At 35.1% G+C, this 25,137-nt stretch overlaps 1 protein-coding gene across 2 annotated transcripts in view; it reads left to right on the top strand.

The window, feature by feature from the left end:
* The window catches only part of LOC127875197 (homeobox protein Meis1-like), a 135,173-nt gene extending 124,338 nt beyond the window's left edge, over positions 1-10,835 (top strand). For both annotated transcript variants that reach the window (XM_052420052.1, XM_052420051.1), the window contains 2 exons: positions 1,457-1,549; positions 3,428-10,835. In XM_052420052.1, the coding sequence (XP_052276012.1) occupies positions 1,457-1,549; positions 3,428-3,759 (425 nt within the window). In that variant the 3' untranslated portion in view covers positions 3,760-10,835. The remainder of the gene's footprint in view (positions 1-1,456; positions 1,550-3,427) is intronic.
* The last annotated feature ends 14,302 nt before the right edge of the window (positions 10,836-25,137 follow it).

The raw sequence follows: 25,137 nt of genomic DNA, 5'->3' as shown, positions 1-25,137 counted from the left end.
AAACTTAGTGTTGAATTTAAGCAGTACAAAAAGGTAACTGACAAAAAAAGGTTATGGTGACTATTTTGGATAGAACAACAAATTACAAAAGGAACAAATAGTGTGCAACTGTTCATAGTTTTCAACCAAATGGCATGTATCACCAAAATGTAAGCAAGGAAAGTAAAATGTGCACCAATATAAACTTAGTCTAAGTGGAACAAAGTCAACCCAACCACTGGTGCATGAAATAAATAAAGAAATTATTAATGAAATATTGGAACCAAAACAAAATTACAGCTATGCATCAAAATTTTACACAATACTTGTCACACCTATCCTTATGATGCTTTGTTCAATACTTCACAGATGTTGCGTTTGCAAACAATTTGCATAAGGGCAAATTAGCAATTTATTAAATTTATGCGAATTTCGCTTTCACTATTGACATTTTGATTGGAGACAGTGACGTTATCAGTTTTTTTATAAGTAATCAAGAAACATTGTTGCTTACTTTGTTGCTAAACAAATTCAATCAGCCATATGCATCTCTGTTCCAAAGGAAGAACAAAAGTCATTGGACCACTTAATGTTCAAGATATTGATGTTGTTGATGATTTTTTAAAGGTGATAATGGAAACAATTATTATGACCGATGAATATCCTTGAGATGGTTCCTACAGACATGCCACAGTATTAATTAAATAGTGATGATGATGGTGATGGTGATGATGATGATGATGATGATTATGACGCCGACGACGATGGCGATGAAACTATCATATGAACCTTGCTCTGGGACAATGGAATTACAGTACATGCATGTCCTTAACCCTTTGCATGCTGGGAAATTTGTTATCTGCTAAAATGTCGTCTGCTGAATTTCTAAAATAAGCATTTTGTTCGATTTTTTTCAAAGAATACTATCAGAATAGCAAACAGTTTGGATCCTGATGAGATGCCACGTTCTGTGGCGTCTCATCTGGATCCAAACTGTTTGCAAAGTCCTTCAAAATTCGGCTCCAGCACTGAAAGGGTTAAAGTGTTGTCCCAGTTAACACAAGCTTATCAGGGATGACACTTTCCATCATGACATTTTTTTTCAAAAAACTTTTTCTCAGCGGAAATATTGTCCCTGATAAGCCTGTTCTAATCTGGGACAACACTTAACACACATGGATTTAACTCTTTCAGTGCAGGAACCGAATTTTGAAGGCCTTTGCAAACAGTTTGGTTCCAGATGAGACGCCACAGAACGTGGCGTTTCATCAGGATCCAAACTGTTTGCTATTCTGATAGTATTCTTTGGAAAAAAATCAAAGAAAATGCTAATTTTAGAAATTCAGCAGACGACATTTTAGCAGAAGACAAATTTCCCAGCATGCAAAGGGTTAAACCTTTTTTCCCAGAGCACAGCTCTTATCTATAGTATCATACAGATAATAGTTAAACGTGTTGTTTGTCACCTCTGTTTCAGCTCCCGGTGCCCATGCAGGTTACAACCCTGACGGATCTCTGGCCTGGGACAACCACAATATGCAAATGGGCCCCCACAGCATGTACGGCAAATGTAAGCAATTTAACATAATTACTTGACATTGGTATAATGTAATAATATTGAAAACATCTTTATTTTCAATTTGTAAATATTTGTAAGCATAAGACAACAATACTGATTTCCCAATTTTAGTCAAAACCATGTGATTTTTCCCCACCCAAAGGGCCCAAGCCCCATTCACAACAAGAAATGTGTTTGTAGGAAACACTATGTCCCCTTCTGCGCCGCTTTGAAGCTATTTTTTTTTACCTTTGACCACAAAGGATGACCTTGACCTTTCACCACTCAAAATGTGCAGCTCGATGAGATACACAAGCATGCCAAATATGAAGTTGCTATCTTCAATATTGCAAAAGTTATGGCAAAATGTTAAAGTTGGAGCAAACAAACCAACAGACAGACCAACAGACAGAGCAAAAACAATATGTCCCCCACGATGATAGTGGTGGGGGACATAAAAAGGTGGAGTGAAAAAACACTGAGTGAAAGCCACTCTTAATGCACAATCATACTGCACTCTTAAAAGGAAATTCCTTGATGGTACTTTCCAACTTTCTGCCTAGTGTATTTAAAATTTAAGGTGACTTACATGAAACATAATATACGTGTACAACTGAACAGATTGCTCAAACCCAGATTAGCCTGTGCTTACTGCACAAATTCAATTGATACATATGCGTTGAACCATAGTCTCCCTTGGATAGATGTAAACATTTTAAACTTGAAAAGTAAGCCATGATTTTTAGATTCACACATAGGTTGTTTTTTAGTGTACTTCCCTGCATAACCAAATTTTATGTCTGGAAAGAATCACAAGGCAGGTCTCAGATATTAATAAAACACCCACCTATTTCAAGGCTTCCATAGACAGATTGATAAATCTCATCCCATATCATTATTGATTACCTACCACAGACGACAATAAACGTTTTTCAACCCCATTGACCCGATATGACAAATTATTTTGGACCATTAGAGGTTCCACAACAACGGCCATTTAGAATGGCGGGGTTCTGTCATCAGCCAGACTGGCTAAATGGACCTCAGCATAATAAGCAAAGATCTTTTGATTACGTTTTCACAGGCCTTAACTACACATATCAGATGATGTATGAGGCTTTCTTTTTCTAATGCTTGAATATAAATCAGGTGTAATTTCGAAATGAAGTACATAATTGCTATGAATTTATAGCTGAATTTTCACACCTGGGGGGGCACGGTTTTTACTGTCCCAGCATCTATAGAGAGAGGGGTGTAAGGTTTTTATTTTAATTCAGAATTTTTGCCTTTCTAATGATAACGTTTCATGTTTCATATCATTACCTGTGTAGAGCAGGACATTGGTGTACAGTGAAAATATTCTAAATATGTCTGCATTTGAATACAGGATGACCAAGAAACCTGTTTGCATTTTTAATATAATTCCCAGATGACTTTTCTTCAATATAAATGTGAGAGTCTTTCGTTTTATGGTGCATGACTACAACAATAAGTATTTGTAACTGTAAAAAATAATTGTAGCAGCAGATAGGGGATTGAACATATATTTTCATGGTTTTTCATGAAACTTTTTTATCTGATTGAAAAATATTCAGACTATTTAAAAGTTTTATGATCAACATCTTAGAAGACCTTTACTGTGTTAAATTGTTAATTCATGTGGGTAGCGTGTTGTCCCAGATTAGCCTGTGCAGTCCACACATGTTAATCAGGGACGACACTTTCCGCTAAAACTGGATTTTTGCTATGAAGAGACTTGCTTTAAACATAAATTATTGCTTATAAGCTGATGCAGACTGCACAGGCTAATCTGGGACAACACTTTATGCACATGCCTTAAGCCCTGTTTTCACAGAGCAAGACTTAATTTATTTACCAATTTTTGTGTAGGGGTACCAGGAATGCCAGGGGCTGATATGTACGACCCAATGAAAGCAGGGTACCACCATATGGACAGCTCTCAGCGCTACGACATGCTGGCGGGAATGCACGGTGCGGACATGTATGGTACGCCGCCCGTCAGTAGCGCCTATTCACAAATGTCACAGCTGCACGGACGCGGTACAAACTCAATGCTTATTCCTGGACACCCGCATCACATGATGATGGGTCACGGCGCGCATGCCATGAGCCCGCACGGAATGTCAATGAGCTCCGCACAGAGTCCACCGTTGCATGGCAGCATGGACATGGGTCACATACAAGACATTCACGCCGGCTAGGGGATTTGCACTTGACATTGCCTGAGAACGGCGTGAATCAGATATTGTGTCACTTGAAACAGTATGGGTATTGTGTCCGTGAGTCCATGAGTATGTGGCCGCGGGCCGTACAAGTGGCAAGTGCACGTACATCTACAGGGTGAAATTTGTATTAAATGTCTATAAGTATTAATGTTGAACAATTACACTGCAGCTAAGAACAGAAGCTGTTGAGGATGACAATGCATCTGCAGTTTGACCTGATGTGTTTTCATATGGCATGAGGATGCAGAAACATTCGTCAAAATACGGGTGATTATTTATCGTTGTATTAATCGATTAGTACAATTACGTAACTACGCCGTTTCAATCTGAAAGCAATAAGACCATGACCTCGGTCACAAAGTACTGCTGATATAAAACTACCTTTGAGGGAAAGAATGGGCAACAGGGAAACATTTAAGTGAATTATGTTCAGGGAATAAAATTCCTATTGCCCTAGGTGTGCTTTTACCTGGAAAACATAGCTAATCAATCTTTGCAGAGTGAAAAACATCCCTAATCAATTGTTGCAGAGTGGTATTGTGACGTTTTTGCTGTAAACAAAAACTTTAAATACAACTGAAATGGTACGTTGGTGCAGAATTACTGAAGATATTATAGAAATAGTAGGGCTATTCTGCAATATGTGATTGCAGAGTAGCAGTGAACAAGTGTTCCGCCATACCATCGCAAACATTTGCCCAGTGGCCAACTACACATATTTTGGCATACAATCACAAAAACGTGTGCCCCAGGACAATAGAGTTTCTTCAGGAGTTCCAACTAGAGCTAGTCACTTCGTAAGAGCATGCAAGAGACTGGAAGAGCTGATTGTTGACTTCTCCATGGAAACCATAACTACACCAACCTTCTATTTTTGGACTAGTTCTCTCCCTTGTTGAATCTTGTGTTTTACTTTTCCAGTATTTACCTAGTCTTATGTTATATTTGATTTTGGTTTTTGTTTTTACGAGTGTGCTATGAGCTGTTGTTTGTTTTCGGACCTTTAATGTATAAATATTCTTTGATGTGCTACCTGACTGTTTTTGTTTTGTTGTTAATGTATTTTACTCTTGAGAAATTATTTAACAGCTAATTGTGATGCTCATTATGCAGAATGTCAACAGCTTAAAACCAAATAATAAACTCGAGTATATTATTAAAAAAAGACAAAAGGTATTAAATTTCAAAGATGTAAAACTGTTTGCTATGGTGTTACCACCGTATTCTTATTGTTTCTTTCCAACTTAATCTTGTTTTTTAACCCTAGATTTTTTCACACAACATACCTCAAGACACACAAAATTTGTCGGCCATACATAGATCTGACCATGTTAATTAGTGCCACAAAAATCATAATGCTTTGCATTGCATTGTATGTATTTTTTCCATGACAGAAGAGCATTCAGCTAGACTTGTATTCATTCCATATTGCTTGCTCGGTATTTTTTGTTTGTAACTGATACAACTCACTGTATTTCACTTATCTTGACAATACACTATCACTTAACCTTAATTTTCCTTTACCAGGAATGGTAGAAGTGATTTGTTTTCAAAGCGTTGGGATAGGATCTTGCAGGTTTTTTGTATAAATGAATCTAAATGCTGTACTAACTACCGGTACAACTAATTTTACCTTGACTCAACACACACTTTCATATTTTTACCCATAAACAAAAAAGACTTAAATCAACATAGTTTTGTCACCATGGAGTGATTTTTTTGCATTCCAGTCAGGAATCCCATTTATTTGATTACATACAGATTTTGTATGGATGTGCACTGGGTCATTTTGTAGTAACATCCAGTTGAAGGAAGGAAAAAAATCACTGCTCGAAGTGTGCGAAGATTTGTTACTTCATTTTTGTGTGTCAGTGGACTTTTCTTGTCAGTTTTGCAGTATAAAACATTTATGAGAATTACTTTTGTGGTGTGCTACCAGATGATATCGAATTCTAGGGTACTAAAGTCAAACAGCTTGTTTTATATTATCTTTTCCACAAACATGTTAGATTTAGAATAAATGTTGTACAGCAGGAGAATAACAAAATTGCGCTCTTTTAAGTATGTATTCGAGGTGAAATGATTATATTCTGTGTTGATAATATTGTATATAGGTTCACATTTAGAGGAAGAAAACAAAGTTTGTAAATATATATGTGCTATGTATAGAACTCTATTTGTGTACCTATATAGGAATGATAGAAGTGATTTCATGAAATAAGGTTTAATTGCTTCATGGTACAAATCAATGAGCCAGTGGTCCTAGAAATTGATATGATCCTCTCTGTGAAAACGGGGTTTAATACTTGTGGGTAAATGTTCGTCCAAGTTTAGCTGGTGCAGTTGGGTTAATAAGGGACAACTTTTTTCTTTTATGATATTTTTAATAAAAGAAAGTCTCTTCATAGCAAAAAAAATCAGTTTATCAGGAAATTGTCGTCCCAGATTAGCCTGTGCAGACTGCATAGGCTTATCTGGGACAACAAATTACACACATAAATTAAACCCCCTTTTCACAGAATGAGGCTCATATTAAATATGTTTTATAAGAAGGACGTGTGCCATCAACAAACACCACAGTGATTTGTCCACAAAAAAAATTTGTATAAACAAACAAAAACTGATCTGAAATCACATGTTGTCAAAATCTTATTCAGTTAACTATATTATTATGCTTTTCTGATCATTTATAAAACCGTTATTTGCTACTATGTACAGCTTGTTTCATTATAATACAGTTTTTGTATTGAAACATTCAGGCATTTTATTGTCTATATTTAAGTTATTGCTATTTACTAAAAAACTACAAATTATGATACAGTATTGTTTATTCTTTTGTTTTCTTTATCATTTTTTGTCTTGCATTGCCGAAGATTGTCGTCTTTTCTTATTATTTAGTCTGAAAATGCCAATGATTGATTGTATAATAAGTCTATAAATCAGTTTGTCAAATGCCTTTTTTTTAAATCAAATAAAAGTTAATGCACATTTTTATCTTATTCAATACATATTCCTACACATACTGCTTACATGTACAACAATTAACCGTAACACTTTTCATAAAAATTTGGTTTATTATTTAATATGGAAAAAATACCATGAATAAATTAAAAAACAATAAATAAAGGTTAAGCAGGAATTTCATCTAGACACACAAGGAAGAATAGGAACTTAACAATATTTTATATCAAGACATGATTAGTTCATTTACATTTTAAACACTTCATTTACAGTCATTTTGAAAAAGAAAACAACGTATAATGAAGTCTGGGAAGTTAACAATGTTTAGATCGTAATTGATAATTTGCTCTCATTCATGTGTCATCTGTGTGACTTCTAAATCATGACACCTTTTGGTTAAATTGTGACACCTTTGGGTTAAAAAACCGGATTGTTTGTCATCCAGATAAGTAAGAAAGTGATTTCAGTCAGAAAATTATCTCTGTCTTACAGTATTTTTTGTACGCAGTAAAAATATGTGTATCATGTGATAAATAACATCAACATTTCTTTAGATATTAAAAGCAAATGAAGTAATGTACATCCTTGTAATTTGAAAACATATTTTTATTTATAATTTTTTATGACATTGTTGCAAGATATTTATTTTCTTTTTATAAGAAGAGAACTTCTAAAACAAAAGAAGAACTTGTTAAATAGATTTCTGTGTCTTACTTAATATCCAAATTTAAAGCTGTAATGTCATAGGTCAAAACTTATTTTATAAAAATTAAATTGAAATATTTTATTCTGATTTCACTGCTGTGGAGAACATATCAAAACTTGTTTATAATCACGTATCAGTATTATTGTGTGTTAATTCACTTTTAATTGTTGTTGCTGTCATTAACTGTACATCACAGAAAATTTGTGTTGTTTTTAATTTTGTGAATAATAATTGAAGACCTTTTTATTGTTTTTGTTATCAAATACACATTAAATGTAAAATACATGATAAGGACATAGTAACAGATATAAAACAAAGTTATAGAAAAAAAGATAAATATTTTGATATTGAATTAAGGTAGGTATAATTTTTCTCCAAATTATTTAAGTTTAAAAACTGCAATTGTTATCTATATTACGAACATGATGGTTTGCTTACAGTATAACAAAGTAGCCAAATAACCAATAAGTTATACATGATCTGTACTATGATAATTTGCAAAAGTAATGCTAGTGTAAAGGGTAAAATATTATACATTTTGAAATTCATAAATGGAAATATTTATTGAAGTGGTAAACAGTTCTGGTGTAAGGTCAAGTTCATTTGGCCTGCCAAGTGTAACTGCTTATATATTATTAATGATTCAGAAACAGTCTTCACAATGTACCACTTTATAAAATAATATTTGCGATTGTTTGGGAACACCAGGCTTAATGCATGTGTAAAGTATCATCCCAAATTAGCAGATGCTGCCCACACAAAATGAAGATGCCTAGACTAGATTTTTTGTTCAGGAGGTACTGCCTTTAAACAAAAACTCCATAAAAGGTGAAAGTGTCGTCCCTGTGTGGACTGACTGCACAGGCTAATCAGGGACACAACTTTCTGCACATGCATTATGCCCACATATACCAGAGCTTGGATTATTGATATTACAAAAAAACTATTCCAAAACAAAAAAGTGTTAATAGCAACAATCATAGTGTAATTTCCAACATATTTTGACTTACTTGAATATGGAAATATTTATTTGCACATACCTATACAATCATTCAAAGGTTGAGCAAATGCAATATAAATATGACGTCTACCAAAGATTTTTTAGTTTATATTTAATATGGAAATCCCTGATTAAAATGTTTTATATTATTGTGCATGTTTCACCAACACTCCATTAGACAGCACATTTTACATACAAACTTGAGTATTCAGTCTATACAATTCATGAAGAGTATTGCTATCATGAGATATTAACCCTTTGCATGCTGGGAAATTTGTCTTCTGCTAAAATGTCGTCTGCAGAATTTCTAAAATTAGCATTTCTTCGAAAAAAAATAAAAATTACTATCAGAATAGCAAACAGTTTGGATCCAGATGAGACGCCACGTTCTGTGGCGTCTCATCTGGATCCAAACTGTTTGCAAAGGCCTTCAAAATTCGGTTCCCGCATTGTAAGGGTTACATTCAATACTGCAGTATAAACAGCTTTGAAATCACTGGGTACTGATGAAAAAATATTTCAGGAAAAATGCATCATTTAAATACCATGTTTTCTACTTTCCTTAATAATGTTAGTCCCAGTTCATGCAAAGAGGTGGGTTGCTGTTTTTCCTAAATATGTGCATACTGGGCTGAATAGTTTCATATAATCTGTTAAATCATAATTGATTTGTTATTAATTTTCTTTCATTATCTTTAAGAAATTAAGTTGAGGAGTTTAAAGGCTTGAGATTCTAGGACCGTGAACGACTATATTTTTCTCTTAAATAGTAATTATTTAATGAAGACATGCATGTCCATAGAAATTGAGATGCTTTCTCTCGAGATGAGTAGCCCATCTCTTAGTGTACTAAAACAGTCTTCCAAACATATAGTGTTTGAAACAGATACAATACAGCTTTCTGAAAGCATAGGAGTTATAATCAAAATATTTGTTTATTGATGTTATACTTATCAGTTTAATGTTTTCTATTTAGCGTTTTGTTTCAGCTTCTTAAAAAATAGCAATATGTGTTAAATATCATTTGTAAACTGTTTTAGTTTTAAATATTTTGCTGTTGTTAAGTTTGATATTTTAAGACAAACTGCGATTAAGTCACTGTGCTATGTCGATTAAGTCATTGAGATATCTCGGCATATTTAATTTATCTTCAAAGACGTAAGTGTATTGTTTAATTGTGGGAACATTTGCATAATCAAGTAGCAACGTATTTGTGAATTCGGTATTGTGGATCACTATTGTTTAATTATTGTTCATTAAATGTCAAAATTATCAAGTTTAACGGAAATAGTAATTACATTGTTCAATCAAACTAAGAATACATTATTTTGAATAAAAATCACAATTAAATGGTTTTAATGTTTGCGTTACGCATATTTGCAATTAAGACAATTTGCTATTCATTGTGCCAATTTTAGAATGATGGATGTAGTATTATTTGTTTAAGTCAATTTTAATATCAAATTTGAATGCAAATTGCAAGAAGTGTCTGATAAAAATTAACATTTTAATAACTATTCTAACTAATTAATCATATGCCCATGAAATTCTATGATCAAATGCTATTTTAATCATGTACTTGAAAGGTCATCCTTCATATTATTTAATTTCCTCATTCTACCAAACCGTCCATTCAAAACCAAGCATGAGCATCTTTTTATCAACCAATGAGTAAAGGAACGAGGAAATCTTGCAATTTGTGATGCTGTTTTCTGATGTTTAAAAAAGACATTGAAGTGGGTATGTTTGATTTTCCAATGAATGCTATCAGCATAAGAGAAACATTCGCAAATGAATTTTAACAGGAATACATACTATGTTGGCTTAACAGTTTAAAATTATTTGATGAGTTAAAAATTAATCAAATATCTATTTCACATATATTCTTGTATTATGCTACATTGTCTGATGTAGGATGGCCTATACACACTTCATGTCCAAACTTGCGGAATCTCACAAGTATTATAGAAGGGTAAATAACATAGCATACATCAGAAGCTCATGTTCCTTATTATATAATCCACTTCTACTAAAGATTGAAAAATAATAAGCTTAAATCTTATTTGATTATCTTTTGAAAAAAAATGCCCTTTATATGAGCAGTTGTAGTCATATTTCTTGACAAGTCTCTCATTTGAACTGATTTGCCAAGAAATATATAAAACAATATGTTTATGTAAAAAATATTTGATGATTAATAAGGAAATTGATTTGAAATTTAATTTTGAAATAAGGATTCTTAGGATAAACTGTTGCTTTGTACAACACCTTGAAACTGTTTGTTTGTCTGTCTGTATTTCACTTAAACTACTGTTTTATGTATAGTCATGCTATGGTGAACAAGAACAGAGAAATAAACTTTAATTTTTGTATGTTAAAATACAATTTGTTGTTTGTCATTCTTGTGCATTAGGAATAAGTTGATGTATACAAATAACTATCAAATGATATCTGGTGTAGCTGACACTGCAATTGTATTTAAACTCCCTCAGAAACCGTATGATTTAATTTAACCCTTTTCCACTCAGAGGCAACTTAGAGTAACTCGCAGTCTGTTCAGGTTTTATGCTGTTTGCTGCTCATCAGTATCTAAGGGTTGGAAATACAGCCGTAAAAACTTGAATCTAGTAAGGTAGGTCTTTAATTAAATTTAACTTTCTAAGCGACTACAAACACATCAAATTATGTATCTAAGTTGTCAAGGGTTAAACTTATATAATTGAACTGAACTCTTTCCCCCCCCCCCCCCTTCCACATAAAAGCATCCAAATAGGTTTGAAGCTACATAAAATGGAATCAGCCTATTTTCCAACAAGGTCTAGCAACGGCGGATAGCAAGCCAATAGTTGTTACCAGTTGACAGAATGGAGCTTATGTACAAATACACAAAATTCATAATTTCTGTGATCATGCATACTCGTCTACTCATGCTCTTTTGTTTGTAAAAATGCATTCACAGAGTTAATAATTTCTCCCTCCTTTTCACTAAATTGATTTGCATTTTACTGAAGTAATGAGAATAAGAAACAATAGGTAAATCAGACATGAGTTATCAGGACCAGTAACAAAAAGTCTATGGCATAATTATGTTTTCATGACATATCACAAATGGCATATGATACCAAAATAATCAGAACAAGACAGCAATTGCATAATTATGGTACCAATTTTTTTTTAAAGGACACAAAAATGTTCATATATTAATTATCATGTCAAAACATGACAACAAAGGTACATGGTGCCTAAGTTATCATGGTATTACACGAAAAGACGTATAATAAATAAGTAAGTTGAACATAATACATCAAAAGGCATTAACGAAACCACAAGCATACCATATCCAGCCATCAGAATGTACAGTCAATTACAGGAATTTGGTACATTTGTTATCAGGACAATGTCTAAATATCCTATCTTTGGACAATGTCTAAATATCCTATCTTATAGTAGCTACCTTAAACATAAGGACAAGCCACCAATTGCATATTATACTCACATTTTATAAATAAATTAAAATTGCCATTATGTTACCAAAATTGGGACCCAAGTAACCAAGCATTACAAGCCACCAATGACATGTGTTACCAAAGTTATGAGAGCAAGCCAACAATGATACACAGACCCAAAATGATCATTACAAGCCTCAATTGATATATAGTCAGGGCAAGCATTAACTGATATAATTTGTACCAAGATTATGTGGAAAAGCAAGCAATGCCATATGGTCCCAAAGTTATGAGTACAAGCCACCTATAACATACAGTTATAAAGTTATGAGAACAAGCAACATATGACACATGGTACAAAGTTAAGAGAACAAGCCACTTATGGCATACGGTACCAAAAATGACATTAGAACAAGCAATCAATGAGATATGGCACTAAAGTTATGAGACCAAGCCACCAATGACATGGTATGAAAGTTATGAGAACAAGCCTCCAATGACATATGGTACCCAAGTTATGAGAACAAGCCTCCAGTGACATACTGTACCCAAGAAATGAGAACAGCCTTTATTGATTTACTAGACCAAAGATATAAGAGCAAGTCTCTGATGGCATATGGTCCCCAAGTTAAGAGAGCAAGTCACCAATGCCATATTGTACCACAGTTATTAGAACAAGCCGCCAATAACAAATGGTACCACAATTATGTTAACAAGCCTCCAGTGACATATGATAACACAGTTATGAGAACAAGCCTCCAATGGCATATGGTACCCAAGTAATGAGAACAAGCCTTTATTGATTTACTAGACCAAAGTTATAAGAGCTTGTCTTCAGTGACATATGGTCCCCAAGTTAAGAGAACAAGCCTCCAATTACATATTGTACCACAGTTATTAGAACAAGCCTCCAATTACATATGGTAACACAGTTATGCTCCAATGACATATGGAACCCAAGTTATTAGAACAAGCCTCCAATGACATGTGATACCCAAGTTATGAGAGTCAGCCTCCAATGGAATATGGTACCACAGTTATGAGAACAAGCCTCCAAGGACATGTGGTACCCAAGTTATTAGAACAAGCCTCCAATGAAATATGTATGGTACCCAGGTTATGAGAGCAAGCCTCCAATGACATATTGGTACCACAGTTATGAGAACAAGCCTTCATTGACATATGGTACCCAAGTTATTAGAACAAGCCTCCAATGAAATATGGTACCCAAGATATTAGAACAAGCCACCAATGACATAATGGTACCCAAGTTATGAGAACAAGCCTCCAGTGGCATACTGTACCCAAGTAATCATAACAGCCTTTATTGATTTATTAGACCAAAGATATAAGAGCAAGTCTCCCATGGCATATGGTCCCCAAGTTAAGAGAGCAAGTCACCAATGACATATGGTACCACAGTAATTAGAACAAGCCTCCAATGACATATGGTACCACAATTATGTTAACAAGCCTCCAGTGACATATGGTACCCAGGTAATGAGAAAAAGCCTTTATTGATTTACTAGAACAAAGGGCAAGTCTCCAATGACATACTAGTATGGTTCCCAAGTTAAGATAACAAGCCTCCAATTACATATGTTACCCAAGTTATGAGAACAAGCCTCCAATGACATATTGTACAACACTTATTAGAACAAGCCTCCAATGACATATGGTACCTATGTTGTTAGAACAAGACTCCAATGACATATGGTACCCAGGTAATGGGAGCAAACCAACAATGACATATGTTACCAGTTATTAGAACAAGCCTCCAATGACATATAGTACCCAAGTTATTAGAACAAGCCTCCAATAACATATGGTACCCAAGTTATGGGAGCAAGCCACCAATGACATATGGTATCACAGTTATTAGAACAAGCCTCCTATGACATATGGTACCCAAATTATTAGAACAAGCCTCCAATCAAATATGGTACCCAGGTTATGCGAGCAAGCCACCAATGACATATTGGTACCACAGTTATTAGAACAAGCTTCATTGACATATGGTACACAACTTTTTGAGAGCAAGCATTTAATGACATATGGTACCCAAGTTATAGGAATACGCCTCCAAAAACATATGGTACCACAGTAATTACAAAAAGCCTCCAGTGAAATATGGAACCAAGGTTATGAAAACACAAGTCGTCACTGACATATTGTACCACAGTTATAACAAGCCTACAATGGCATATGGTACCCAGGTTATTACAATAAGCCTCCAATGACATATGGTACCCAAGTTATGAGAACAAGCCTCCAATGACATATGGTACCCAAGTTATAATAGCAAGCCTCCAATGACGTATGGTATCCAAGTTATTAGAACAAGCCTCCATTGATTAAGATCAGTGCCCCAGATAAGCTGCGTATCTGCGTCTTTCACCCTATTAAAATGTTTAAAAACGCAAAGATATACAATATCATGCGTATTGAAAACGCAACCAATTTGACTTTTACGCAAATTCCTAAAATTCGATGCGTACGATACAATAGCTTCAATCTAAAATTCTTTGCTCATTTTCGGTATATCCTCTTTGCAATTATTATCGTAATGTGACGTCGCTTTTATTCAGCAAGCGTCTTCTTGAAGGAGCAGGAAACATTGAAAGTTATTCAAACGCTCTGCGGACTAGATTTCATAGTTAATTACTGCATCTGACCAAATTATTTACGACAAACATGCGTTTTCAATCTGATTTAATCCGTCGCTCATTGTGCATGTATTTGTAAAGCGTCTGTCCTTTCAGTTTCTATAACGATACAAAATAATAATGTCTAAGAGAGGCCGAAAGACGTTCGCGATTGTTGCGCCATAATATCAATCGATTGCAAACTTTTTTTAAAAAAGAAAGCAAGTGCAATTAAGTGACAAATCATTCGTGTTATCAAATTTTTAAGTTTAAAGGTTATATTATGGACAGTTTCAAGAATTAAAGATGTTATGAAACATCAGTTTATTAAAATTAATTATAATAGTTTACAGTTTTATTGAATCAATACAAGTTAGCTTCAATAAAATTAATCTGAATCAGAATGGATACGTTGAAGTGACCAAGATTGGCTTTTATTAAACGGGCAAATCAGCAATGATTTTAAGGTATGCATTTTTATAACTCATTTCACCCTATTTTAAGACCGAAATCACCCTATTTTTTAAAATCAATGGGTGAAAACCCTATTTCCCAAATAATTATCTGGGGCATTGTTAAGATCACCCAAGTTATGAGAACAAGCCTCCAATAACATATGGTACCCAAATTAATAGAACAAGCCTCTAATGACATATAGTTCACACGTTATGAGAGCAAGCCTTTAATGATATAAATTATGGTACCACAGTTATAAGAACAAGCCTACAATGACATATGGTACCACAGTTATTATTACAAGCCTCCAATGACATATGGAACCACAGTTATGAGAACATAAGCCTACAATGACAAATTGTACCACTGTTGTAAGAACAAGCCTCCAATGACAAGATACACAAGTCATTAGAACAAGCCTCCAATGAAAAATATGGTACCCAGGTTATTAGAGCAAGCCACCAATAACATATGGTACCACAGTTATGAGAACAGGCCTTCATCAACATATGTTACCCAAGTTATGAGAAAAAGCCTTCAATGACATATGGTACACAAGTTATAAGAGCAAGCCTTTAATGGCATATGGTACCCAAGTTATGAGAACAAGCCTTCATTGACATATGGTACCCAAGTTATGACGTTAAGCCTCCAATGACATACGGTACCACAGTTATTAGAACAAGCCTCCAATGACATTTCAAACCCAAGTTATGAGGACAAGCCTTCATTGACATATGGTACCCAAGTTATGAGGTTAAGCCTCCAATGACATATTGTACCCCAGAATATTAGAACAAGCCTCCAATGAAATATGGTACCCACGTTATGAGAACAAGCCTCAAATGACATGTATGGTACCCAAGTTATGAGAACATGCCTCAAATGACATATGGTACCCAAGTGATGAGAACAAGCCATCAATGACATATGGTACCCTAGTTATTATCAAACCGCCAATGACATATGGTAAAACAGATATGAGAACAAGCCTCCAATTATATTAACCAAGTTATGAGAACAAGCCTCCAATGACATATGGTACCAGCGATTTTTTTCCTTCTTTATAAAGTACCGGTAAACGGCACTTTCCCAATTACGAAAAAACTACAAATTTCCCAATTGCTGTAAAAAAAAATCCCAATTTAAGGTAAAAAAAAATGTTTTTTTTTATTTATTTTTTTGAAAATGCATCATTGAGTTAGTTTCCCTTTGTAGCTATATGGCTTGAACATAGGTAAATATAATATTGACAGCTTGAAAACACTTGGTTTTCAATTTTAAAATATTTGGGAGCAAAAAATCAAATAAACCAATTTCCCAATTTGAGGTTTTCACGACTCAATTTTTCCCAATTGGACCGGTACGGGTACTTTTCCCAATAGGACAAAGAAAATCGCTGGGTACCCAAGTAATGAGAACAAGCAACCAATGACATATGGTATCCAAGTTTTGAGAACAAGCCTCCAATACATATTGTACCCAAGAAGTGAGAGCAAGCCACCAATGACATATGATACCTAAGTTATGAGAGCAAGCCTCAAATGGCATATGGTACCCAAGTTGTGAGAGCAAGCCACCAATGACATATGGTATCCAAGTTATGAGAACAAGCCTCCAATGACATATTGAACCCAAGTTGTGAGAGCAAGCCACCAATGACATATGGCATCCAAGTTATGAGAACAAGCCTCCAATGCCATATTGTACCCAAGTTATAAGCACAAGCCTCCAATGACATATGATACCCAAGTTATGAGAGCAAACCGCCAATGGAATATGGTACCCAAGCTGTGAGACCAAGCCACCAATGACATATGGTATCCAAGTTATGAGAACAAGCCACCAATGACATATTGTACCCAAGTAATAAGCACAAGCCTCCACTGACATATGATACCCAAGTTATTAGAACAAGCCCCCAATGACATATGGTACCCAAGTTGTGAGAGCAAGCCACCAATGACATATGGTATCCAAGTAATGAGAACAAGCCTCCAATAACATATTGTACCCAAGTTATAAGCACAAGCCTCCAATGACATATGATACCCAAGTTATGAGAGCAAACCTCCAATGGCGTATGGTACCCAAGTAATGAAAAAAGCCTCAAATGGCATATGGTACCACAGTTATTAGAACAAGCCACCAATAACATATGGTACCAAAGTTATTAGAACAAGCATCAAATAACATATGGTACCTAAGTTATGGGCACATGCCTCCAATAACATATGGTACCAAAGTTATGAGAACAAGCCTTCATTGACATATGGTACCCAAGTTATGAAGTTAAGCCTCCAATGACATATGGTACCACAGTTATTAGAACAAGTCTCCAATGACATATCGAACCCAAGTTATGAGGACAAGCCTTCATTGACATATGGTACCCAAGTTATGTGGTTAAGCCTCCAATGACATATTGTACCCCAGAATATTAGAACAAGCCTCCAATGACATATGGTACCCACGTTATGAGAACAAGCCTCAAATGACATATATGGTACCCAAGTTATGAGAACATGCCTCAAATGACATATGGTACCCAAGTGATGAGAACAAGCCATCAATGACATATGGTACCCAAGTTATTATCAAACCACCAATGACATATGGTAAAACAGATATGAGAACAAGCCTCCAATGATATATTAACCAAGTTATGAGAACAAGCCTCCAATGACATATGGTACCCAAGTAATGAGAACAAGCAACCAATGACATATGGTATCCAAGTTTTGAGAACAAGCCTCCAATGACATATGATACCCAAGTTATGAGAGCAAATTTCCAATGACATATGGTACCCAAGTTATGAGAACAAGCCTCAAATGGCATATGGTACCACGGTTATTAGAACAAGCCACCAATAACATATGGTACCAAAGATATTAGAACAAGCATCAAATAACATATGGTACCTAAGTTATGGGCACAAGCCTCCAATAACATATGGTACCCAAGTTATGAGAGTAAACCTCTGATGACATATAGTACCCAAGTTTTGAGCACAAGCCATCAATAATATATGGTACTAAAGTTATTAGAACAAGCCTCCAATAACATATGGTACCCAAGTTATGAGCATAAGCCACCAATAACATATGGCACCCCAGTTATTAAAACAAGCCTCCAATAACATATGGTACCCAATTTATTAGAACAAGCGTCCAATATCATACAGTACCCAAGTTATGAGCAAAAGCCTCAAATGACATATGGTACCCAAGTTATGATAACAAGCCTCAAATGACATATGTTACCAAAGTTATTAGAACAAGCCTCCAATGACATATGGTACCCAAGTAATAAGAACAAGCCTTCATTGACATATGCTACCACAGTTATTACAACAAGCCTCCAATGATATATGTACCAAAGTTATGAGAACAAGCCTCCAATGACATATGGTTCAAAAGTTATGAGAGAAAGCCTCCTGTGACATATGGTACCCAAGTTATAAGAACAAGCCTCCAATGACATATGATACCACAGTTATTTGAACAAGCCTCAAAATACATATTGTACCCAAATTATGAGAGCAAGCCACAATGAAATATGGTACCCAAGTTATGAGAACAAGCCTGAGATGATATATTGTACAACATTAATAAGAACAAGCAACAAATGACATATGGTACCCAAGTTATGAGAGCAGGCCACCAATGACATGTGGTACCAAAGTTATGAGAACAAGCCTCCAATGACATATGGTACCCAAGTTATGAGCACAAGACCTCAATGACATATGGTACCCATGTTATGAGAGCAAACCTTCAATGGCATATTGTATCCAGGTTATGAGAACAAGCCTCAATTTACATATGGTACCACAGTTATTAGAACAAGCCTACAATGACATATAATACCAAGGTTATAACAACAAGCCTCCAATGACATATGGTACCCAAGTAATGAGAACAAGCCTCCAATGACATATGGTTCCAAAGTTATGAGAACAAGCCTCCAATGACATATGGTACCCAAGTTATGAGAACAAGCTTCCAATTACATGATAGCACAGTTATTAGAAAAAGCCACCAAAGACATATTGTGCCAAAGTAATTAGAACAAGCCTCCAATGACATATTGTACTTTAGTTATTAGAACAAGCCTCCAATGACATATGGTACCCAAGTTATAAGAAAAGCCTTCATTGACATATGGTACCACAGTTATTACAACAAGCCTCCAAAGCATATGGTACCCAAGTTATTAGAGCAAGCCTCCAGTGACATATGGTACCCAAGTTATGAGAACAAGCCTCCAATGACATATGGTACCACAGTTACTAGTATTAGAACAGGCCTCCAAAGACATATTGTACCCAAGTTATGAGAATAAGCCTCCAATGACATATGGTACCAAATTTATGAAAACAAGCCTCCAATGACATCTGATTACCAAGTTATGAGAGCAAGCCTGCAGTGACATATGGTACCCAATTTTATGAGAACAAGCCTGGAATGACATATGGTACCACAGTTATGAAAACAAGCCCTTTACGGCATATGGTACCCAAGTTATGAAAGCAAGCTACCAATGACATATGGTACCCAAGTTATGAGAGCAAAACCTTAGTAAATACAAATCAATTATTTTTTACTTTAATGGTACCATTTGGATGAGTTTGTGGTTTAGATAGGTAAATTTTAATAAGCTCTTGCAGTTTCAGTGTTCATTAACCTTTGAATTGTTGATAACATTTTGCACCCATGGACAAGAGAGAGAGCGCATTGCAACTCTCAGCCTAAGCTGAGAGTTGAATTATTGTAACTACGTGAGCTTCCAATCACATATGGTACCAAAGTCATATGAAGTAAAGCCACCTATGACATATGGTACCAAAGTTATCAGGACAAGCAACCACTAAAATAAAATAAGATATACATGTAACACCAATGCTAGAAGTTATTACGATACCTGACCAAAGGCATAAAACGTTTTCAATATCCAAATCAGGAAGACGTTACATAAACTGGGGACAGGACTGTTTCATGGCCAATGCCAGTCAAAAGCGCATTTTGAAAATAAAATAGACGAATTTGACGCAAATAATAATACTGGCTGAAATTATGTCAATAAATTGTGTTCATTTCCTTATAAGACCTATACTGATTTTATGTATAAGGTAATCTTACCTTTGTCTCGTTGCAATTCGGCAAATGCTGTGTACTGAAAGGTGTTGAAATAAATGATGTACTGATTGTAAAGGGAGACAGCCGCGCAACTTTCTCCGGGTAAAATATTTCATTCTTAGTCTGTTGGCAGTATGCCATTTGTTGAAAATCAGAAACACATCTCGCAGTCACGTGGTATTTTTGCAATCCTAAAATGCCCGAATGGCAGCAAACTCATGCCGAAGCTCCCAGAGGAAACTGGTTCGAATTCTGGCGACGACATGTTTTTGTACAACGTTTTTTCTTTCGGTTATAATTAGTTATGACTTCTAAAAACATTATAGATGTGTTACCAATCATATTTAATGACATTTTAACAAATGCTAAAATCTGTAAACAATTTCTTTAAAAATGTTGATTGGAACTAGATTTTTATACAATTATCTGATCAACAACTTGTTTCATAGATATGTCATGATTCCAATAAATCTGTTCCTAACACTTTAAGCTAACTTTTTGCATACTTATAGTAATGTGTTTTTAACAAGGTGAATCTCGTCGTATTTGATGTTTCGATAACATACTTTTCTTAAGTATTTATTTATAGAATACGTTTAATTTACATCCAATATTCTGACACTTTAAATTTTTACTATAAATACTTTTAACAAGTGTTAAACTCATTTTACTTAGAAAAATAAAAATGTCAATCGACGACTAGGCTTCCCGTGCCAGAAAAGTGAGCCGATCGAGAGGCTTTCCGTGCCACAACAAAAGCGAAAGTAGGCATTTTTTAAGAAAAATTGACGAAAATTACTATATAGCGTATATTGAACATAAAGTTTTGATCATAAAGATGATATCAATGACATTAGATATTTGACTTATTACGGAAAAGTTATGTTAAAATGTCATCAAAGTGGCATATGTATGCACGATTTTTCCACCACCCTCGTCATCATTACATCTTCGCTAGAGTATGTGGTAAGTGTTTGGACCTGCGGAATACTGTGAACCTGTAGCTGGATATATGCTTCAACTCATGGACCACCTCTTTTTATGCACAAATGTGTTAACGGGTTTTAATTTTAGATTTTCTTATCTGTTTTGTGAATTACGATAATCCATTTTTCATTTTTATAACAGAGAGGCAGCCAAGAATGAACAGAGAGGCAGCATATTGACAGAGAGGCCACCGATATGCATCTTAACCGTGAAATACCTTGCGATTCGGGGCGGCAAGAGAGGGGGTCAAATAAGAGTATTTTGATATTAATCTGCAAATTATGGTGCATATTATTTGAAATTATTTGATTAATTTGAATAAGGATAAAAACCTTCAGAATGTGTGCTCCAAAATACATCGTGCATATAATACCTTGCGTCGGTAAAAACAACAACAACAACACAACAACAACGAATTTTTCTTTTCTGTTGAAATGAAAATGAACGTGTTGAAATGAAAATGAACGATCGCAACAGTATACAATGTACTAAGAAGTGAAAAAAACAATAAAGATATAACTTGACCATAGCTTCCGAATGAAAGAGTCGTTCAGTCTCGTGAATAATAATTAGGTAATGATAATGTTAATTACCACCCAGTACTATCAAGCCTGTAATAGTTCATCTTTTCAATAAAAAACAACGGACAGGGAACTATTTTTCTGTAAATTAAAACAAGAACCTAAATAAACGTCCAGCCAATCAGAAATATCCGGGAATTAGATTGCTTGCTAAATATCAAGCTCCCTTGATACGCGTTTCTAAGTTCCGATTGATATAGGATGTTTTGCAACATGTCATCACTTCTTGTTCCGTTTATTTGTACCTATCCTTTTTTTAATTTTCTTTATTTGTGATGCCCATTAAGATTTTCTTTCAGTCAACTGTTCCTTTAACAACTACTTCAGCAAAGACTTCCCTGTATCTTGCCAACAGACTTTCAATGCCGTCGGCGCTTGGATGTACACATCTGGTCATACTGACAGCAGCGTGGTGACTCCGCAGTGTGTACACACCGGTCTTACTGACGATAACGTAGTGACGTCACCATCTATGTATAGAATGGGTGACGCCGCGGTATGTATAAAATGACGTCCGGGTACTACAATTAAATCGATTTTTGTAAGACGAAGTGTTGTTGTTGTGGGGTTTTTTTCAACTCAAAACCTTAATAAACACAAATAATAATAAAAAAGAATAAACATATTTGTTTCGAAATACTGACACTTATTCCGCAAAATAAAACTGTTGCTATTGAAATATTATGCACATACAATGTTAAGTCAAGACCAAGACGGATGTTTTCATGTATATGGTGGCATATTGTACCAGACCTGCATCGTGTACTTAAGTTTTTTTTCGTTGTACTCCTGTATTATGTGACCTTTGGGACGTCCATTTTAGGAACATAACGTAGTTGCGCCAATCAGCACAATATAAATGTTTTATAATGGAAGCCACTCGAGGGTATTGGGTATGCTAATTCAAAGGGAAATATGAGAAATTAGCGCCACAGTTTCTTGACAGCCGGACACTATTTAGACCAATTAAACGTTTAGATATATGGTTTCGTATGCCTAATTCAATATTGGACACCTTATGCGGGGTTTTAAGTTTCCCAGTTCTTCAAATATGTATTTATTGGAACCGCATATTTGGTTTAACGTCGTTTATATTTTATTATGATACGCATATGTGACGTGCGTATTTTAGTCAATTCGACCTCACATTTCTTAATTTGGTTTAATAAGTTTGAAATTGCCGTTAAATAGGCGTGTCTTCATTCATCATAAATTTGATAACATATCAGCGTCTGGAACAAATGTTCTCGAGCTCTTATATTACCATTCAAAAAGCATATATAAAAAATGCGCACGGCAGCCTATTTTTCGTTGGTTTGCCGTCACAAATTAAATGTAAAAAATAATGTTATCGACCCACTTTGTGTTATATTCAACTGCAACTTGTATTTGCAAAATCCATTTACAGGGTGCAGGATCAGGTGTCTTTGTGGGGTTCACAATTGAACTTTAATGGATGCAAACACGCCGGTAATTGGTGTTTTTTCTCAAATAACTTTTTAAAACAATTTCTATTAAGAATTTAAACTAGTGCATAAAAAACTGGTTTATGCTGCTTATGGCAATTTGAACTACATCAGAATTACTTGATTTAAAAAGCTTGTGTTCTTGGCCAAAAAAATCAATCGTATACAGCATTCATTTAAACGGTTATGCTGCACGCAACGTGAAAACTTGGCAACGATTTCAGACGAATTAAAGGATTTATTCTTAAATCTAAGGATATCGGCACAAACTACAGTGGCATAGAGGTGACATTCACTCCTTTTTTTTAAATTACACTCCTTTTTTTTCTATCTCGTGACCACGCCTTAGTAACTCGTGGCCACGAGATAGAAACAAAGAGGAGTGCAATACTAAATAAAAGAGGAGTGCAATTAAAAAAAAAAGAGCGGTGCTGTAAATGAAGGAGGGGTGCATTAAACAAAAGAGGGGAGAATTTCTGGATCTCGAGATCCCGATTTAGCTAACTCGTGGCCACGAGTAAGTCAGCAAATCAAATGTGTAAAGATTCTGTACGCATATATACGCGATCTAAGCACCTTTAAGTACTATGAGGGGGTGTAGGGGAGGTAATGCAATCAAATGTCATAATAAGGTCTTATATCGAAAACCACAATCACGTCTGAAATTGAATTTTTGTATACCTCGCAATTAATGTTGCTATATATTCCTTGTATGAGACGTTTAATAAATGACGTATTTATATATAATACTATATTAGGAACCCCTATATACCTTAATGTTAATATCGGATAAAAAAGGGTATGGAGGTACATGTATTTAAAGTGGGAACCCCATGACCTATTTCTAAATCAGAGACCCCGTAACTGGCGATATGTGTGAATATATATATATATATATATATATATATATATGGAAAAATTTGATTGTCTGACTTACTCGTGGCCACGAGTTAGCTAAATCGGGATCTCGATATCTCGAAATTCTCTCCTCTTTACTGCACGGCTCTTTTTTTAATTGCACTCCTCTTTTATTTAGTTGTGCACTCCTCTTTTTTTCTATCTCGTAGCCACGACATAGCTAACTCGTGGACACGAGTTACTAAGTCGTGGCCACGAGATAGAAAAAAAGAGGAGTGAATGTCACCTCTATGCCACCGTTACAAACTGCAAGAAAAACGGTCTATTATACACTAAGCATTTTTTGCAAAGGTATTTCAATAACTGGAGATATTTGCAAACATAAAGTTCTCAACGGTGTGTTTACATTCTGTCCAGTCGGTGTGTAAACCCCTGAAAACCCCGTTAATCCTGCACCCTGAGTTATAGTTCTGTAATATGTTTGCCCTTACGAACATGCTTTCAACATTGCCCTAAATACTATCATTGACTATAGTAAATGTACACATACAAAGTATCATTTACAAAATAATCAACGCGCGAAATTCCACTTGTCTTAAAGTTTACCGATTTGTGTCCAATAAAAAAGCGGCTTTGATTCACTGAAGACTTCCTCCTCTTTTTTTCAACGCATGTGATCGGATGGTTTACTAGGTCAATGCGGGCTTTGGCAAACACGCCATAAGGTCATTATAAAATACTCACAACTTTGGTATTAATAAATGCTCTTCTTGAGAAACGTTGCGCAAAACTAATTCATGAGAATATTTACATGCCAGCCGTAACTTTCCGCCAAATTGCGACGAACATGGGCGTTGTTTTCCGCTCCATTGGTCGCGCAGTAACCTTTCTTGCGAAACGTTCCATGTATCAAATATTCATACTGGTACCGCTCTGCGCAGGCAAACGGCACATGGCTAAGTGATTTATAACGATGCACAGACACCATAAAATAAAACAGATTCTAACGTCTTTTTCGGGACAAACTTCAATATTTTCTGGAAATCTAGTTTACCGGTGTTTTGTCAAGTAATTAGCACTTCTTTCGTTGCGTGTTAATATGCATTC

The sequence above is a fragment of the Dreissena polymorpha genome, chromosome 3 (assembly GCF_020536995.1).
Source record: "Dreissena polymorpha isolate Duluth1 chromosome 3, UMN_Dpol_1.0, whole genome shotgun sequence".
NCBI classification, from domain to species: Eukaryota; Metazoa; Mollusca; class Bivalvia; order Myida; family Dreissenidae; genus Dreissena; species Dreissena polymorpha.
The sequence above is the reverse complement of the archived record's forward strand: the minus strand, read 5'-3'. Positions and strand labels throughout refer to the sequence as shown.